Source organism: Vicugna pacos, chromosome 9 (assembly GCF_048564905.1).
Source record: "Vicugna pacos chromosome 9, VicPac4, whole genome shotgun sequence".
NCBI classification, from domain to species: Eukaryota; Metazoa; Chordata; class Mammalia; order Artiodactyla; family Camelidae; genus Vicugna; species Vicugna pacos.
The window spans coordinates 64,043,694-64,062,526 of record NC_132995.1 but is presented as its reverse complement, the minus strand read 5'-3'; the positions used below and the strand labels follow the sequence as shown (position 1 = coordinate 64,062,526).

The window sequence follows — 18,833 nt, the reverse complement described above, 5'->3', positions numbered from 1 at the left end:
CCCCACTTTTCAGATTGCAAGGATATGGTTTCTTACAGATAATGAGGATTATGTACTGTCCTGATTTGGGATCAGTGAATCCTTTGTATACTTTTAACTTTTCCATTGGTGCCTTCTCTTCAGTGTTTGAATATTCTGAGTTCTTTCTCAGATTGGAAACCAAACACTCATTAGCCTACATCCTGCCCTATCTGCTGCTCTTCCATGGGCCCCGCCCCCTCTCTCTCTCTCTCACACTTTCTATAACCAAACTCATAGGAAGAATACACTGCCCATTTATTCCTAAACACACGCACACCCTGGTTTCTGCCTTCTGCCCTCTCTTGATCATGTCTCCAGGAACATGATTGTCAAGTCCTGTGGGCAGTTTTCATCTTTCTTGAATCTTTCTCTTCCGGTGGCTCCCACCTCTCCTTCTCTAGCTTCTGGGGGCTTCTTTATTTTCTTGCACCTTCCTCTTAAAATGCTGGTGCTCCGCAGGATTTGGGTCCCTCCTCACTCTCCCTGGGCAGTGTCATCTATACCTGGGACTTAGCTATCAAATAAATGTTAATGTGATCATGTAAACATGAGTTAATATTTTTTATGTACAAATTTGTGTTGCCTCCAGACTTCTTCCTAAACTCCAGGTACCTGTTTCCAAATGCTTTTTGGAAAGGTCCACTTCATGTCACAGACTGAAATCCATCTGGTTATCTTTTTTCTCAACTAAGCCTCTAAGCTCTTTGCAATCAGGTCTTAATTTGCTTTGTATCAACAGCATAAGGGCCAGAGACATGGTAGAAATTCAGTGACTAGTGAATGGGTGTCCTCAGGTTCCCCAAATTCCACACACCCTGCACGTCTTCCTGACTCTTCCTCCTGTATTTTCTACCTGTATTTCCCCCTTTACTTTCTGTGTGTCCTGGCACACTCTTCTAATTAGTAATTAAATACTTTCATTTGTCCCTGTCAGACGTCTCTCAGCTAGATTACTATGCAAATCTGCACTCCTTCACCCCCGTTCTTCCTGCTGCCAGAGTGATCTTTTCAAAATGTCCATCTGGTCCAGTCACACCCCTGCTTAAAGCCATTGAATTGTTTCCTTCCTTAAACTCATAGGAGAAGGTCCTTCATTAGCAGGCATCCACTCATCTGTCTTCCCTCCAGTTATCTGCACCACTACCTTATGGCAACTTGACCGAACTTAACTTTCCTACAGACAAGGCATGCTTTCCCCCACCTAGTCTAGCCAAGGAATCCCTATGCATCATTAAAAACCTGAATTAACCTCCTGTATGAGGTCTTTGCCCTGTTACCAGCTAGTGCTCGATGCACTTGTGCTTTTTTTTTTTTTTTTTTTTCTCTTTCTTGTGGGACCCTGGCAGGCGGGAAAGCTTTTCTTGGGCATATGCCAGAAGGTAGCCAAGTTCCTGTGTGAGCAGTGAATGCTGGTCCCAGGACTTAAAGACTTTGTTCTCTCTGCCTCAGAAGCCATACTCCTGCCTGTCATCCAGAGAAAAGTCTGCACTCAGAGAGGCAGGCAGGAAATCAAGGAGGACAGAGGTGTGGGGACAGGATTGTGGGGATGGTGGTCCTTTGGAGCTCTTGGTAGCTTCTTTTTGGTGCTTGTATTTTTGCTACTTGGCAAAATGTATTAAAACTGCTTCAGCTCTATAAACTGTGAAGCATATATTTTATCTTATTTATTTTGTATCCCTCTATCTCATACAGTATTGGCACATGACCTGGTGAGGGCTTAATAAATACTTACTGAATGAATAAATTTTGAAAACCAATAAACAAATGGATGAATTAAGATCTGGCCAACCCTAGGAGTTAAATATATAATTCTTGATAGGAACCAACTCTTGTGGTTGAGAATCTGGGTTTAGAACTAGTAGCTAATTGGGTTTAGAACCACCGTCAAGTAGGACAAGGGTTGTTCATTTGGGTTTGTATCTTACAGTCTGTCCAGAGATGAGAAGCCTTTTGGAGAAGGGCCAGGTGCTCCAGTAGCTCACGTGTTTGGCAGCATTCATCGGTCCATCTGTGTTCAATATCATTTATAGAACTGCTGCTATAATTGCTGCATTACGCAATTGGTTTTCTTTTGCCTCTAAGTGAAAAATAGTTCCGATTTCTAGATATTTCACCCTTGTGAAAATGGTCACAGTTCTGCATTCTGTGGAAGAAGCGTGGCTCTGGAAATCCATAATTGGCATCTGGATTATGCACATTATCAGGGAAATACTAGAAATGGCTTTGACACTGCTTTTTTTTGTACATTTACTTTGAGACTGAATACTGTAATCAATTTCTGAAGAACTTTATTCTCAGTGCTACATCACATGCTGTGTTGATTTAAACCAAATTATAGCTTAGCACCAGCAACACGAACACAAAAGTAACAAAGTACTCTTTAGTCTACTGCTTTGATGGATTTGGGAGAGCAAGATTTCCTTAGAACCAAAAACCTGGCAATTTTATGAGAATTTTTAAGAACATCTCAGACTCATTTTTATTAGAGAAATGTTAAACATAAAAACTAAAATAGTTTTATTTACAATAAAGTGCTGTTAAATCTTACGAAAAGTACTATAATTCTTCAGTAAACTGAGGTATTTAAGTTCCTTGTATTTCTTGCAACACAGTTGTTTACATGGTACTGATTTAAAGAGATTTCTTTCTCTCTATAACTTGATAATGAATTTATCAATTTATAAAATCTGCAGAGTAGAAGACAAATTGACCATTGACTTACTGGCAGTAATAGTAACATTATGTTATGACTTACTGCAGATCTCTCAGCAAAGAGTGCCTCTGTTCCAGATGAGCTTGGTGCCTGTGGACACTCTAGAACGTCAAGCTATGCAAGCCAGCAGTCAAAAGTATCAGGTAGAGGCTAAAAGTAAAGTTGAATTGCTCTAAAGGGACTTGGAATTGCTATGGTGAGGGAGAGAATATTTGGTTGCAGTGTGTTTGATACTTCGTATTACATCCAGAGTGATTTTCTCTGACAGGGTATAGCTCATGCCACTCCCGGTCATCTAGTTTCTCTGAGCTCTGCCACAGGAGAAACACTTCCGTGGGAAGTACATCAACAGGGATCGAAAGTATTCTAGAGCCATGTGATGAAATTGAGCAAAAGATAGCTGAACCAAATCCTGATGCAGCTGACAAAGAAGATACAGCTTCAGAAACACCCAACAGGTAATCATTTTGGTCTCGGTTTAAATGGGGAAAAAAAAACACAAAACTTTGTTTTCATAACACAATTTTAAAAAGGAGGAAATTTTTAAAAATTATTTTCAAAGATGCCCAGTGAAACAAGATTCTGTAGAATCTCAGCTGAAGCGAGTTGATGACACCAGAGTGGATGCAGATGATGTTGTGGAGAAAATATTACAAAGTCAAGACTTCAGCCTAGATTCCAGTGCAGAAGGTGCGTAGATAACCATTAAGTACACATAGGTGTATGTGATCCAGGTCTGTATGCTCCGTGGGGTCAGCAGTTAAGAGGCAGTGCATCACGATCCTGTCTGTTGCATTTTTGTAAAATGGATTTCACACCTCTGAAAATCTGAAGATAACTATGGCTCATTTGTTAATGGATATTAAATTCGGAAAAGAATTAACTTTAGTTTAAAAATACCAACTTTAAAGAAAGCTTCTGTTGTGTTTTTTAATTTATGCATCAGTGTCTACCATGTTTGTATACCTTATGGTAGATGCCTGCACCTGCTTTGTCACAGCAAGGCTTGAGTACCTCAAGTCACTGTTGTAATTTGGAAGGTTGGGTAGTGATCTTGAAATGATAGTAAATAACACAGTCCCTTGTTCCCTCCTTAGCAATTTCACTGAAACTGAAAATTTACATGCCACCAAATTGAAAGGTATAATTATTCATGCTGATGTGAATAGAGAGCAGTTAACAATGGACTTAGTTTCATTATGTAACCGGTTGTAGAGAGAAATAATTAAACCCCACTTGAGGAAATTTGTAGGAACAGCTGCCTTCTTTGCTTGGCTTTAAGAAGGTTAATGAGACATAATTAGGGTATCTTGTAAATTGCCTGGTTTAAAACATGGATGTAGCTTGTTTTTTTAAGTTTTTTTATTTCTTTAATAAAGCTGTAATGTGAACTTACTATAATATGAATATTATTTGACAATAATCTTATAACTGTATATGTAACAAATCTTGTAAATGTGTATTGCAGAAGAAGGACTGAGGTTATTTGTGGGTCCTGGGGGAAGAGCAACCTTTGGCAGTCGTCATCTTCCAAACAGGTATGGAGCCCAAATAGTATCTTACTAAAATAAAGAATAGACTGACTTTTTCTTTTAAATCTTCATGCGTAGAAGATGAAAGTTGCAAAGTTTGTATTAGATTGAGGCTAGAAAGCACAGTAATTAGTAATTCCATGAGAATTACAGCTCCTAGTATAGCTCTTAGTTTTCCTTATTCTGAGTATGTTTGAAATTGTATTTTATAAGTTTATTTGTTGGTTTCCTTAGATGTATTTTTAGAATGTATTAGTAGAGGACCAGTGGAGCACTGGGCAAGATGCACTATAAGAAGAACATTTAGAAAAGAGTTCTTGGCCTGATATTTTAGAGCAAAGCAAAACTGTGTTGTGCATCAGTGGTCTTGTGTGTCATGAGCCGTCACACAGCCCCTCAGCAGCGGATGCTGCTACTGACCTTGCTTGTCGTCTTTTCCCCACCATACTGGAGTCTGACATGCATATTAAGAAAATAAGTTCAGAAAACCAATCCTCATTTTGCTAGTTATTCAGATTCAGAAGGAGAAAAGGCACCTGCCAAACTTAGCCATTCTGATTCCCGGCACTGCAGCCAGTGATAGTGAGCACAGGTGCTGAGGACACCTTAGAAATTCTGATCACTCCACTGCTTCCCCACAGCCCGATCCTGTGCACCCGGTGCTCAGTATTGCCGTGTAATATGTATGTTCCAGCACAACTACAGAGTAAGTCAGAGTTGCAGGGGGAGGGAGCCCCCTTGGTCCAAGACAGTTCTTTTACTCTCCAGTGTTACTCTCAAAGCCTAAAACAATGTATGTTTGTTTCTTCTACCAATACTTATTGTACTGAGTTCCTCCTGGGTGCCCGGCACATTGCAGGGCCCAAAGGGTACAAAGGAGGAAACACCTACATCAGCAACTACAATCAGATGTGACAGGTGGTAAGACAGGGAGCAGAAATCTCATCTACTTTTATCTGTTACGGATACTGAGGTTCTTCTAAGATGTTGTTTGTAAAAGGGATTCTGCTGCTAAAGAATATTTTTTAATATATTTCTTTTTTTTTGCATTTAGTAAGTATTGTTTTGTGATTGATACTTTGTAAGAAGTACCAAAGGATTTATCGCGTGCTAGTTTGTAATTAAAAAGGAAAAGGAAAGGAAAGGAGAGGAGGGGAGAGGAAAGGAAAGGAAAGAAGGAAGGAAGGAAGGAGAGAGAGGGGGTGAGGGAGAAAGGGAATTGGAGGGAGGGGGGAGAGAGAGAGAGAGAAAGAAAGGAAAGGAAAGGAAAGAAAGAAAGAAAGAAAGAAAGGGAAAGAAAGAAAGAAAAACAAATTTAGCTCCATCAAAAAGGCACTGGGTGTTTCCAGGCTTATGGAAAACCTTTATCAGGGGAGTTCAGGTGTTCTGAGCACTCGCTGCCCTGGACTCCTCGCTGGGTGCCCTACAATAAACACCGCACTTTCCTTCACCACAAAAAAATAAAACAAAAACAAAAAAACCCTTTATCTTCCCAGACCAAGAAGCAATGGAGGGAACATGTGTGTTCATTGCATTGTAACACAAGGCCAGGGTACTTACTAGGAGCATCAACAATAGCAAAACACCCTTTCCATTGATGAGTCCATTACTTAAGTGTTTCTCAGTACTTTATTCACAAAGCTTGCAAATTTTAAGTCTTTCAGTATTCTCCGTATTTCATTGATAGAGGTCAATTAGTAGCCGGCATAATAGGGCAAAGGCTAAGTTCCTGTAACAGAGACCCAAAAATACAATAGCCATCCTGGAGGGACAGCTTTGCCCCAGAAGTGATTCGCTGATGCAGGTACCTCCATTTTTGTCCTTCACCATCCTCCTTACCTGTGTTGTCAAAATCGCTACTCGTCCAAGGCAAGCCATCTCCCTTTAAGCAAGAGAGGTGGAAGTTGGCATGTCTCCATTCACGTTCCCTGGGGCTAACTTAGTCACAAGGCCTCACCTATGTACAAAGGAGTTCAGGAAATGTGGTCTCTAGCCAAGCTGCCTGCACCTGGCTAAAACCACGAAGAAGGGGTGAGTAGATCTTGGGGGACAACCAGTGATCTGGCAAACCAAGCTCGTGAAGAAATAAATCCCTCTTCAAGGTCATTTTCCCTTTTCATCTGCATTAATGACAGATACGATTTACAGTACTGACCACTTATAAAGATATTTGCAGATTTATGAATAATTTTTGCACTTTCTAGTAAAGTACCTTAAGATACGACACTACTAATGCAACTAAAAATTATCATCCATTAACTCAGCGCAAGACCTAGACTGTCAGAGTCAATATATGCTCCTGGATGAGGCCGATTTGGGGATTTATATATAAACATATTTGCCACAATGTTGATAGGGTAAGAATTTGGAAACATTACTAGATTTTTGTGGGAATAAGTATGAGGTGATCAAGGACTAGACTAATCCCCATGTATCAATTATAAACACTAATATCTCAAGTACTTTCTATCTCTGGTGTCCTTAAACCTTGTAGATATCAAATCAAGTAAAAAATGCCTCATGCACTATCACTTTGAGGAGAAGATTAACTGGAACAATTTCAAACACTAGAGTTCAAATTTTGAAGGTTTTGTTGGTTTTTTCTCCCCCCTACTTTTAGGGTGGGGTCTGGAGCTTATGAACAAGTTGTGATCAAACGCTAGAAGTCAAGCTGGTTAGCTGAAGCTGCCCTGTGGGATTCAGATGTGGGCAGTCAAGCTATCAAGGCACTTTGTTCAAGTGCTTATAAGGAAATGAACCTATTTAAAAAAGGAAGCCTGTTCATCTATCAAGAGGAAAGCCAACACTGATTTCTTCTCCGAAGGTGCCCACCACTGTCCTTTCTCACCCACCAACAGGGACCACGGGAAGGTAGTACTGGGGCAGTGTGCCTCGTGCGCTTGGAGATACATGGCTTCTGCAGTCACTGCACAGAATAATGAAAAGCCTGCTTTTTCTCTCTAAACATCCAGTGGGAAAAAACAGCGCTGTACCTCTGAGTATAGTTTTAGTGTCAAAGTGTAAAACCTGTGATAAAAGTGCTCGACAGAATCGAGCTCTAATTAATTTTTTGTGTTGAGGACAGTAAGTGAAAATAATTTAAACCCTATAGATTCTGCCAAGAATAAGTATAATTCCTGTGAAGGGAATCTTCCATATTATACTACCTGCATTATTGTACTAAGGTCATTAACTCTTTTTGATGCAATAATTGATATAAAATGTGGGTGTTTCGTGCTTTGGGAAAATGTTATACCACAACTTAAACATGTGAAATGCTTAATTCTTAAAGTATCAGTCATAAGTTGAATAACAAGCGTGAGTTATTCAAGTTTGAGGTACGTGAGTGGGTATAATGCCGTTATTACGCCGTGTGCATCGTTACTTGTTAATTTTAGATGAGCTGCAGAACTCGCACTAGCACTATAGAAGAGGTTGGAGGTAAGTTTAAGATTTGGTGTGTTAGGGTTCCGTGAGACACCCTAGCATCAGAGCTCTGTTAACTAACAGAAGACTGTCTGCTGGTTTCAGAAGTCAGAATTTAGAACAAGAGGAAAATTGTGATATGATCAGAAACAGAGCTGCCTTTTCTACTGAAGTTCAGGCTTATCTGAAACTGAAAAGTATTCCAAGGAGGTAATGAATAAAAGACAGAGGACAGCCACTCAACATCACTGACACGGACTCGTGGTTTTCTGTTTTGGCCCCCTTGATCAGATACATGTTTTCTTCTGTACTATATCAGAAATTAGTTATTTTGAAGCGAGAATAGAATGTCACATGCATCAAATAAGCTTTTAAAATAAGAAAATCTGATCTGGATCCAGTTCAATAGCACAGCAGATAAACCTTAAGAGTTTTTCTAGTCTCACGTGACAGTTTCTGTGTGGAAAGACCTCAATTTTCTTGGAATCACTCAATCACTGAAGAAAAATGTTGGTTGTATAGAACTAGTAATTCCCAGTCCTTACTTTCCAAACCATGTCAAAGAAATTTAGTATGTTAGAATAGAATTACTTTAGTCTAATGGTTTCATGTTGGCAAAATAAGGGAAAATATATATTATTTTTTTAAGAAAATTTATTTTAATATCCAAATTTAGAAGCTTAAAAGTTTTTGAATAGTTCATGTTAGGATTTTTTTTTTTAATGTTTCAAGGATTGGGCATTCCAAATTAATTCAATACTACCTTTATAAATAGATTCTGAGGTTTTTTAAAAGAGATAACGCCCCATTTTAAAATGTTCTGAATGTTGAGAGAGAGGATTTTCTGAGTCACCAGTTATACTTTCTTATTTTTTAAGATTTGTTTTGAAAGAAAAAAATGGACCTTATCATTTTAGTCTAACCAAGGAAAATATTACTGTAAGTGGTAAACAACTTGCTGTCTGCAAATAAACAGGTGAACTGATCCATTCATTATATATTATGGGAAGGAAAAAGAATCAGAAAGTTTTTAATAGAGATATGAAGATATTGTTTAGAGAGATAGTTATTGACATGTCTTAAAAACATATTTTTCTATTTTCAAAGTATTATTCCTAAGCTATATTTTTTATTGGCACTTCTGCAAATGATTTTGCAGTTTTGAAAGTGATAATAAAAACTGGATTGTAAATTAGGTTCAGTGAGGTCATTCTTCAGAGACGTAAAAGATGCTGTGATTAGGGCACTGCACCATCTTCCTCATCCTTGGCTGCCCTTCGCCCAGGACCTTCATACAAGACTGGCTCTTGGTATTTAATATGATATAGAATTATTTTTAAAAAACAAAGTGTGGAGAGATTTTGAAAAGCATGAAAATCGTGCCTTTATGATTTGAGCAGCCACCAGATACATCTTGATTTACGTAGTAGTAAATGTTTCAGATTTTTTTACCAAGTAAAAATATTAGAAAGAAAAAAAAATGACAGTATCCTCTGTAGTCAGTGAAAGTCTGGATTCATTTTATTCTATTTTGTGTCCCGTCAGCAACTTTGTAATCACATTTCATTACAGTCCTTGAAAATATTTGTTAAAAGACCAAGTGTTCATCTTCCTTTCTAGTTTTTCTTCAAGTATGTACTGTTAATGTCTTAACCATGTAGCTGTTAAAAAAAAATCTGCTTATTAAATACCAAACCCACTTTGGGTTCCATTTTGAGGTTAGAAAATTGAATTTGAAAATTAAATCATAATAAATTTTTAATTTTTAAATATTAAATATTTTATTTTTTAATAGCAAAGTTGAATTTTAAATCATCCAGTCTTAGAAAATTTGCAGATGTATATAACATTTTCTTTTTCTAATCTTATCCTAGAGAAGAAGATTCATGGTATTTTAAAGCTATGTATTTGTGATCAGGTAATGAAGTGTCTTAAATACCTTGCTTGGGGAAAATACAGAGACCAGTCAGGAGCCCACATCTTGTGCTGGTGACCAAGACTAGAGAGGATGTGAAGGGTAGCAAAGGGCAGGGAAGGCCCTGGACCATCGGTTTACACTCTGATGGTCGACTCCCCTTTGCCATGGTGGTGCTGAAGGCTTCTGTAAATGGACAACTGATTCAGATTAGTACTTAAAATCTGAGAAAGTCTTGACCAAGAATCCTAAAGCCCACCATCCCATTCCAGCAAAATACTGTCAGAGTAATGATGTCCAAACTAACTTCTTTGCTTTTTTTTTTTTTAATGAAAACCATGAGCCACAGAGGTCCACCACTTAGCCCATTTGTTGCTAGAAGGGGAAAAAAAATCTCCTACTAGCTCCAGTCAAAACATATTCAGGTATTGATGAGTTTTAATAAGTTAAAACACCCAGAAGTATTTTCAGAATTTAAGATTTCTATGCTGACTAGACCCCTTTGCAAGTTCAAGCTGACAGTATTATTACATACTTCATTGACGCTCTCTGACGTGTTAGGCTTCCGTTATATATGATAATGCTCTGAAAGAGACTGGGCTTATGACAGGGTTGCATTTTATTTTAACAGATCTTTAACTGGGGCAGTTCAGAAAATATACTTGGTCAGTTCTCCTCGGTGGTACGTCATGTTAATATAGTCTAGTACTGCAGTTGAGATTGTGTTATGCTGTGACCCATATGTTGGCTTAGGTACTGTGCACAGTCTTAATAGCTGAGATGTTGTTAAAGAATATGAAGTCTAAAAATACAAAGGGTAAAATATGCCTATATTAACCTGTTTTAAGATTGCTTTGGAAATAAAGGCCTTATTCCTATATACATGACTTCTCATAAGATAAAATATACACATTATATTTTAAATGGTCGTGTGAGTGGTCCCTGGCTTCTCTCCATATGACAAAGCCGGCAAAATTTTTAATTTACATGGTCTGCATACTCCACATTTACACGTTTATGTCCATCTTATATATATATAACAATTCTCTTGCTAATATTCATTGACTAAATCCCATATACAGGAAGACATTTAGGGTATATTGAGTTCAATTTTTTTTTGGAAATACGTTTTATTTGGGGAATCACCTTCCTCTTACCCATTTTATTTGGTTCCCTGGAAGTTGATACAGTTGTGGATAATCATGTAAATGTTTATGAAAATTTTTTTATTGAAGTGATTCCATTAGTATTCAAATCTGTAATACTTGGAGAATGACCTTCATATTTAAGTATTTCTTTGTTTTAACTGCCCAACTATAAATCCAGGATATGTTTTCCTTTTTTTACCAAAACTAATTTTTTATTGTTAAATATCTGAGTAATGTAAAAGTGAATCTTACATATGTTCAATAAAAATCATATCTTAAAGTTTAGAAGAGTGTTTAGCCTTTAAAATTTCAGTTAAGATTCTATCAGAAATCTGTGAGATTTTTGCCAAGGAAAGAAAATGAAAGGAAAAAAACCAGTGTATAACTTCTCCCTTGGGGATTCCCTTTACCTGTGGCCAGGCAGTAGAGAAAGTATACAGACCTGAATGCCTCCAGTGAAACACATTTCTCTGAGGCCTGAGGCAGCCCCTGCAGTCCTGTGGGCATGCACTTGGGAGTAAGACAAACTTGAGTCTGAATTCAGATTCCCATCTGAACATGTTTTCTAATCTAGGATGGAGAAAATACCACTGACTCTTTTGGGTTGTGATGAAGAACACAGGAGGTGATGTTAAGAATATGCTGCATAGGAGGCACTCAGTTGATCAAGCCCACATTGGTCTTCGTGTAGCATCTACACGCATATCTTATTTCTAGAAGATGGTCAATAAATGTGCATTATGAAAGGTTAAGATCATGACTGAAATGATACTCAGGGTCACCACACCCTTGTACAGACTGTTTTGACTAGAACGTCCTCACAGAGAGGAAAAGCAATGCCAACACATTCCCTCTGCTGATATTCAGATTATAACAGCAATTTAAAGTTAATAAAGAACTATGGTTCAATGTGAGTTTGAACCCAGATCTCTCTATGTAGATTGTCATGACTTCCCTGAACAGTGCAGATTATGAAAGTTTACTGAGTTAAGAAGAAAGCATCCTACATGCTGGCAGAAGTGGGGTGGGGTATGGGTACTCGAGGGGAAACCCTCAAACCTCCTCCCCAGTACATAGAACCATACAGGATCATCTGTACTTTGTGCACACAGCAGAACCTGGCATGACCCTCTGATCTATCCCCTCAAACCTTTCTCTCTTTTTTTTTTAATATAGTTGATATACAATACTATTTAAGTTACAGATATACAACATAGTGATTCACAATTTTTAAAGCTTATACTCCATTTATAGTTATTATAAAATATTGGCTATATTCCCTGTGTTGTACAATATATCCTTGTACCTTATTTATTTCATACATAATAGTTTGTACATTTTAGTCCCCTACCCCTGTTATACCCCTCCGTCATTTCCTCTGCTCACTGGTAACCATTAGTTCTCTGTATTTGTAAATCTGTTTCCTTTTTTGTTATATTTACTAGTTTGTTTTATTTTTTCAATTCCACATATAGGTGCTTTCATACAGTATTTTTCTTGTTCTTGCTGACTTATTTCACTTAGCATAATACCCTCCAAGTCCATCCATGTTGTTGCAAATGGTAAATTTTCATTCTTTTTATGGCTGAGTAGTATTCCATCGTGTGTGTGTATCCCACATCTTCTTTATACATTCATCTGTTGACACTTAGGTTGTTTCCATTTCTTGGCAACTGTAAATAATGCTTCTATGAGTGTTGAGATGCATGTATCTTTTCAGATTAGTGGGTTTTTTTTTTTTCTTTCAGATACATACCCAGGAGTGGAATTGCTGGGTCATATGGTAGTTGCATTTTTAGTTTTTTGAGAAACTGCCATACTGTTTTCCACAGTGTCTGCACCAGTATGCATTCCCACCGACAGTGTAGGAGGGTTCCCTTTTCTCCACATCTTTGCCAACATTTGTTGTTTGTGTTCTTTTTGATGATGGCCATTCTGATAGTTGCAACGTAATACTTCATTCTGATTTTGATTTGCATTTCTCTAATAATTAGCAGTGTTGAGCATCTTTTCATGGGCTTGTTGGCCATCTGTATGTCTTCTTTGGAAAAATGTCTATTTTGGTCTTCTGCCCATTTTTTAATCAAGTTGTTTGGGGTTTTTTGGCTTTTTGTGGGTTTTTTGTTTTTGATGTTGAGTTGTATGAGCTGTTTATATATTTTGAATATTAACCCCTTATTGGTCATATCATTTGCAAATATTTTCTCCCATTCCATAGGTTGTCTTTTCATTTTGTTGATGATTTCCTTTGCTGTGCAAAAGCTCTTAAGTTTGGTTAGGTCCCATTTGTTTATTTTTGCTTTTACTTCTTTTGCCTTGGGAGACTTACCTAAGAAAGTATTGCTACAAATTGTATCAGAATGTTTTGCTCATGTTCTCTTCTAAGAGTTTTATGGTGTCATGTTTTATATTTAGGTCTTTAAACCTTTTTGAGTTTATTTTTGTATATGGTGTGAGGGAGTGTTCTAACTTCACTGATGGACATGTAACTGTCCAGCTTTCCCAGCACTGCCTGTTGAAGAGACTCCACCATATTTTCTTGCCTCTTTTGTTGTAACTGACCATAGATATGTGGGTTTGTTTCTGGGCTCTGTTCTGTTCCATTGATCTATGTTTCTGTTTTTGTGCTATACCACACTGTTTTGATTACTATGGCTTTGTTATATTGTCTCAAGTCAGGGAGCATGATTCTTCCAGCTCTGTTCTTTCTCAAGATTGTTTTGGCTATTCAGGGTCTTTTGTGTTTCCATACAAATTTTTAAATTACTTGTTCTAGTTCTGTGAAAAGTGCCCTTGGTATTTTGACAGGAATTGCCCTGGATCTATAGATTGCCTTGGATAGTGTGGTCATTTTAACAATATTAATTCTTCCAGTGCATCAGCACAGAATATCTTCCTATCTGTTTGTGACTGGCCCCCTCAGACCTTCTCACCCACATCTCAGGCATCGGGTCCCCAGACCCAGCCTTCTTATATGACTTACCTCATCCTCCCTCAACACCTAGTGTTTTCCTCTCCCTCTCTCCCTTCCTCCTTATAGTCTCCCCTTTCCTTCACCTTATTTTACCTTTTCACTCCTGTATATACATAGCACATACCTGGTTGCAGCACATGTAAGGAAACAAAACCTTTCTGTTTGCATGATACGAAATCTTTGGTGGAGTTAATCCACCCCACATTACACAAAATGCATCACAAATTTTAGGAAACATAAACAGAAAAGGCTTACATTTAGACATTTTCTGAGTCGGTGATCTCTATTCCCGAGGGACCCACATAATAAGGAAGTGTCAGAGACCATCCTGTATGAATTAAGACTTCATTCCTATGCAGTTACAGCTCAGCTGGGTTGAGATATCTCCTCAACCATTTAAGAAATTGACTCCACTGCTAGATCTTTAGACCATTTCAGCAGTGATCTTCCTGAGTATGCACTGCAAAAAGCTTTAAACCTCTAAAGAAAATGGGCGTAACTAGGATTTTTTTTTTCTGGGACTTATTTATATCAGGGAGTCCTCAAAGCAAATGACTGCATTTACTTTAAGTGGGAAAAGTGTGCCACCTTCTGGTACTGAACTTCAGTGATTCAGTTCAAATCTACCTCACCCACATGTGTCTGGCTCTTCTATCCCCTATATTCCATTGAATTAATACCAAAGGAAAAAAAAAAAAACCTTTGTGTTTTTCAATACTAAATGTTAAAAATTTGAAATACATGCAAAAAGATTTTAAAGCATTGCATACTTTGCCTAAACAAGGTTAAAATTGTTTTCCTTTAGTATGGGATTAATGAAAGATTCTGTAAGTTTAGTGACATGATGATTCCTCCTGGAAAGGACTGGTTGGTCAGCATGATCAAGGGATTCTAGACAGAGGCACAAGTCTGGATAAAGACATAGCAATGCAAAAACACAGCCTACTCCATGAAAGCAGAGTGTCTGAGTCAAGGATGAGGTGGGGGAGTACGGAGTGATGCAGCGTTTCTGGGAAAGAACAGAATGATCAGAGTTTGACTAGTTCCAGGTAGGGTCCCATCATACAGGATGAAATGGAGTTGGCAGCGGTAACTGCACTGGTGCTGGCACAGAGCACATACAGTTTGACAGGAACTTAGAACCCAGCAGATAAATGGGCGGAGGCCACTGACAGGTAACTGCCAAAAGATGGGTGTATAACTAGCCTGCCGCTGGCTTCAAAAACTAGTTGCAGAAGAGGTGAAGTTTACTGTCCAAATTTGACTTTCAGCTCTTACCCACTGGTTTGCTAGATCTCACCAATACTCCTAAAGTTGCCTACTTCAGGATGTCCACAAAGGTACACACTGTACGCAGTGAAAAACCATGTTGGCCATAGTTAGCACAGTTAACACCTACATCCTCCATGAAGGAATAATCAAGGTTCCACCATGGCCGTGCTTGCAGTGCTCAGTCCTGACCTCCCGTCTGCAGCTGCTCAGCTCAGTCTCCACAGTGGCAGGTATAACGAGGTGATTTGGTTGGCACCCAAACTCTGGCTCTAGCTGAGGGAATTACTTTCACTTGGAATAATTTCCTGACAGAAATGAGAGCCCCCAGGGGCTGAGAGCATTACTTTAAAGAGAGCTGAACTGCCAGGTGTTCTGGAAACAGGAAGATTGGGAAGGAGAGGAGAGAGAAGGGTGGGGCGGTGAGAAGCTAAAGGAAGGATGCTAAGGCCGGTGCTGCCGTGAGGAGTGTCCTGTGAGTCTTGTGGAGACCCTGGAGGGGCGGGCAGAGTTTCACATATCAGTTGTGTGGCAGCTGCACTCGAAGGGAGTGCTGTGAGCTTCTAGGAAATCTCAGAAATCCTTAAAAGGGTTCTCGAATTGCCCAGACCATGGAAACAGGAATTACTGCCGAATCTTATTCAGATCTCAGGTGCCTGGGAAGTCCCAGCTAACACCTGGTAACACAGATTTCAGCCTACTCTGGTGGGCGGGCCATGGTGGAGGCAGTGGTGGTAAGTTTCCAACAAAAATCTGCAGGTATAACTCTGCCTCCTACAGAGCCACATTTTTCATAGCTATACAGTGCAGTTTAATTCCTGGGACCAAAGTTTCTGTTCTTAAAGCCTCTATAGTTACAAACTGTGGCTCATTCAAGTGGTTTTCCTAGAAAAAGTAACAATCTTCCCTCCCAAAGGCCAGTAGTTCTTGCAAAACCGGAATTTATACTTACTTGGGAAGAAATAAGAAACCTTCAGTAATTTTCTAAGCAGTGAAATGGAAGGGTTGGGGGCAAACTGTTAAAGGATATTTAATTCCTCCTTTACATCTTTATGAGCAGTCTGGGTTTTTTAGCATGAACTTGCATTACTATTTTTCTTAAAAAGCATATGTAATCATTTCAAAAGAATGGAGTATAAATAGATGGAAGTGAATCTATAAAATATATTACTAATGATAAAGCTGCATCAAAAAATGTATAATACCATATATATGAAATAATTTGATGTCAGAAAATAAACATTTTGGGGGGAGGGTATAGCTCAGTTGGTAGAGTGCCTGCTTCACATGCATGAGGTCCTGGGTTCAATCCCCTGTACCTCCATTAAAATAAGTAAATAAATAAGAACCTAATTACCTCCCCCCAAAAGTAAAAAAGAAAAACTTGAACCAAAAAGACAAAATAAATAAAAAATTTTAAATATATTTAAAAAGAAAATAGGTATTTTATCCACTGGAATTCTATGAGGAATGGTGGGCTCTCTTTAAAAAAAGTCATGAATTTGAGAGACAGGGAGTTCCCCATGGTGTTAGAAGGCAGGTATTAAGGAAAAAGTTTAAAGTCTATAAAGTTTACTTGAAATTCTATTAATTAATTTTAACAGTATTCCTTTTGTAATTTAAAATTATTAGATTATAGTAAACAATCTGCAGTTTAATTGGTGGAGTTTTTTTGTTTTGTTTGAGGGGGGCTGAGGGAAAGGTAGCAACCGCCTTTCAAATCAACATTTCAAACAACTGAAGGTCAGGCTTTGCCGAAGTTGAGAAGTTGAAGATACGTGTGCTTCCCCTGCCACACAGCCTCTGCAACCAGACTTCTCAAACTAATGCTCTTAAAGCAGTGCTTCATAGGGGTCTTATGACAGCAGCAAATATGCCTTACCCAACATGGAAGGTGCAATATATAACCAGGAGGAGTTCAACAAGAAAAGATTTTTAATTATATAAAACATTGCCCCAGATACAAAGAGCCTACGAATATGCAGCCAACCAAATTGGAGGGCAGGGAGAGCAGAGAGGGCGTGGAAGGCCCTACTCCCACCAACGCCATGTGACTGAAATTTCAGATAGAGAAACATTTTCACATTTTTAAATTTCTGTCCCTTTTCTCAGGAACTTCCTGTCCACTTATTCTCCAAAACTCAAGAGTAGGAATGAAAAGCCATAGGCCTTCCAGCACTGCACCCTGGGGAGCTGGTTTCCAGTGAGCTGGGAGTGCCCAGGGAGTGGCAGTAAAGAGAGGAGGAGGCAGGTGTAACAGAGGCAGTGGCTGGAGGGGACCGTCCCTCATTTCAGCAGGTGACCACACTCCGTGGGTGTCTATGACACTTGAAATCTGGCGAGGGACTCCACAACTCATCCTGTGTACGTACATGAGTAGGGTTGCCAGCGTTCTGTTTTCTTTAAATCAGACACTTGATCCTTTGGTTCCAGAAAGACTTTTGTATGTAGAAGAATTACTGTGTTCACTTTCTAGGTCTGCAGGTATACATTACTTGAAAACTGGCTGCCTGGATACACTAATGAGCCTTATTATCCAAAATGGATATTGAAATTATCTAACATTCTTAAGATGAACAAAGCTACCTCAGACAGGCCAGACACTATACTCTAGTGCTTGCAAGGACGCTGTCATGGGGATAATGCTCCCTTTATACACATTATTCCCTTAGCAGACCTAACTTTGGCAGCATTTGTAGCAGTAAGAAATTAAGTCCAATTGCTTTTCTCCCTTTAGAAAGAGCTCTGTGCTGCTAAAGAGTGAGGGTATATGACTTTTTTTGTTTAGAACAAAGATCTGCAAACTATGGGCAAAATCTGGCAGCTGCCCTTTTTAGTAATAACTAGTGGAACACAGCCACATCCATTCTTCTGTTCAACTCGAGCAGAGCAGAACAGTTGTAAAGTTAAAAGTTATCCTGTCCCTACAGGAGCATCTGCTGAGCCCTAGCTTGGAACCACTCAACATGCAAATCAAGGCCTGTATCAAGACAGACAGGTAAAGACAGAGGAAGAGGAATGTAGGTGCAGTAGTTACAGAGATGGGAGGGAGCCATGGCAGGGAGGGGTGGCCTCATCACCCATGGCAGTCATGAGCATTTAAAACGTTTCTGGGAGGCAATTAAGCCTTAACAAAGTTAATCAGTTAATTTTTGGAGCCTTGGCTAGAAAACCTTGGCTTGAACAGAACAGCAATGAGAAGGAAACCCTGGAAAGCTGCACAGGCCTAGAAAGGTGAGGACGGAGGGCCCTTCGGGCAGGGCAGGGGTGGAGGTGGGGGGTGCCAATCTCTAGACTGTATGCATTCAGGAGTAAAATCGGTTTAAGTCCACAGTGGGGGTCTGAAGGGCCATTTCGTGGTTAACGCTGCTTTTCCGGAATCCCTTTGTTCTACTCACCACCCTCCTCCCCAAATCCACTTTCCATCTATTTAATATTAACCCTTCAGAATTACAGCCCCTGAAGGGGGGAGGGTATAGCTCGAGTAGAGGGTAGGGTGCACGCTTAGTATGCCTGAGGTTGTGGGTTCAATCCCCAATGCCTCCTCTAAAAATAAATAAGTAAACCTAATTACCTCTCCTCACCAAAAAAAAGTGGGCAGGTCCCCACTCTGCCCAGCCACAGCCTGTTTCAGGACATTCTGATTGTGGCAAGTTGCCACCATGTCCTTTCTCCCACTTGTTCTTTAGCAGAAGCCCACCAAGTGGGCACATGGCCTCCCAGAGTAAATGACTGCACTTCCCAGCATCCCCTGCTGTAAGGTGTGGCCATGAGGCTTCCATCTGGCCAAGCAGCAGGAATAGTGCAGACAGCCGGCACATGCCCTCTGTCCCTT

At 39.3% G+C, this 18,833-nt stretch overlaps 1 protein-coding gene and 1 non-coding gene across 7 annotated transcripts in view; both read left to right on the top strand.

Annotated features, from left to right (window-relative positions):
* The window catches only part of EEIG2 (EEIG family member 2), a 66,419-nt gene that overhangs the window by 47,387 nt on the left and 199 nt on the right, over positions 1-18,833 (top strand). The window contains exons 7-13 of one of the 6 annotated variants that reach the window (XM_072968087.1): positions 2,782-2,877; positions 3,003-3,192; positions 3,297-3,424; positions 4,203-4,272; positions 4,908-4,972; positions 9,567-9,610; positions 11,330-11,669. In XM_072968087.1, the coding sequence (XP_072824188.1) occupies positions 2,782-2,877; positions 3,003-3,192; positions 3,297-3,424; positions 4,203-4,272; positions 4,908-4,972; positions 9,567-9,610; positions 11,330-11,365 (629 nt within the window). In that variant the 3' untranslated portion in view covers positions 11,366-11,669. Of the gene's footprint in view, positions 1-2,781; positions 2,878-3,002; positions 3,193-3,296; positions 3,425-4,202; positions 4,273-4,907; positions 4,973-6,886; positions 11,044-11,329; positions 11,670-17,928; positions 17,997-18,833 lie in introns of those variants that run through there. The other 5 variants (XM_072968089.1, XM_072968090.1, XM_072968088.1 and 2 more) reach the window with 5 other exon arrangements.
* On the top strand, positions 16,249-16,322 carry TRNAV-CAC (transfer RNA valine (anticodon CAC)). The gene has a single exon. It is a non-coding gene; the product is annotated as a tRNA-Val (tRNA).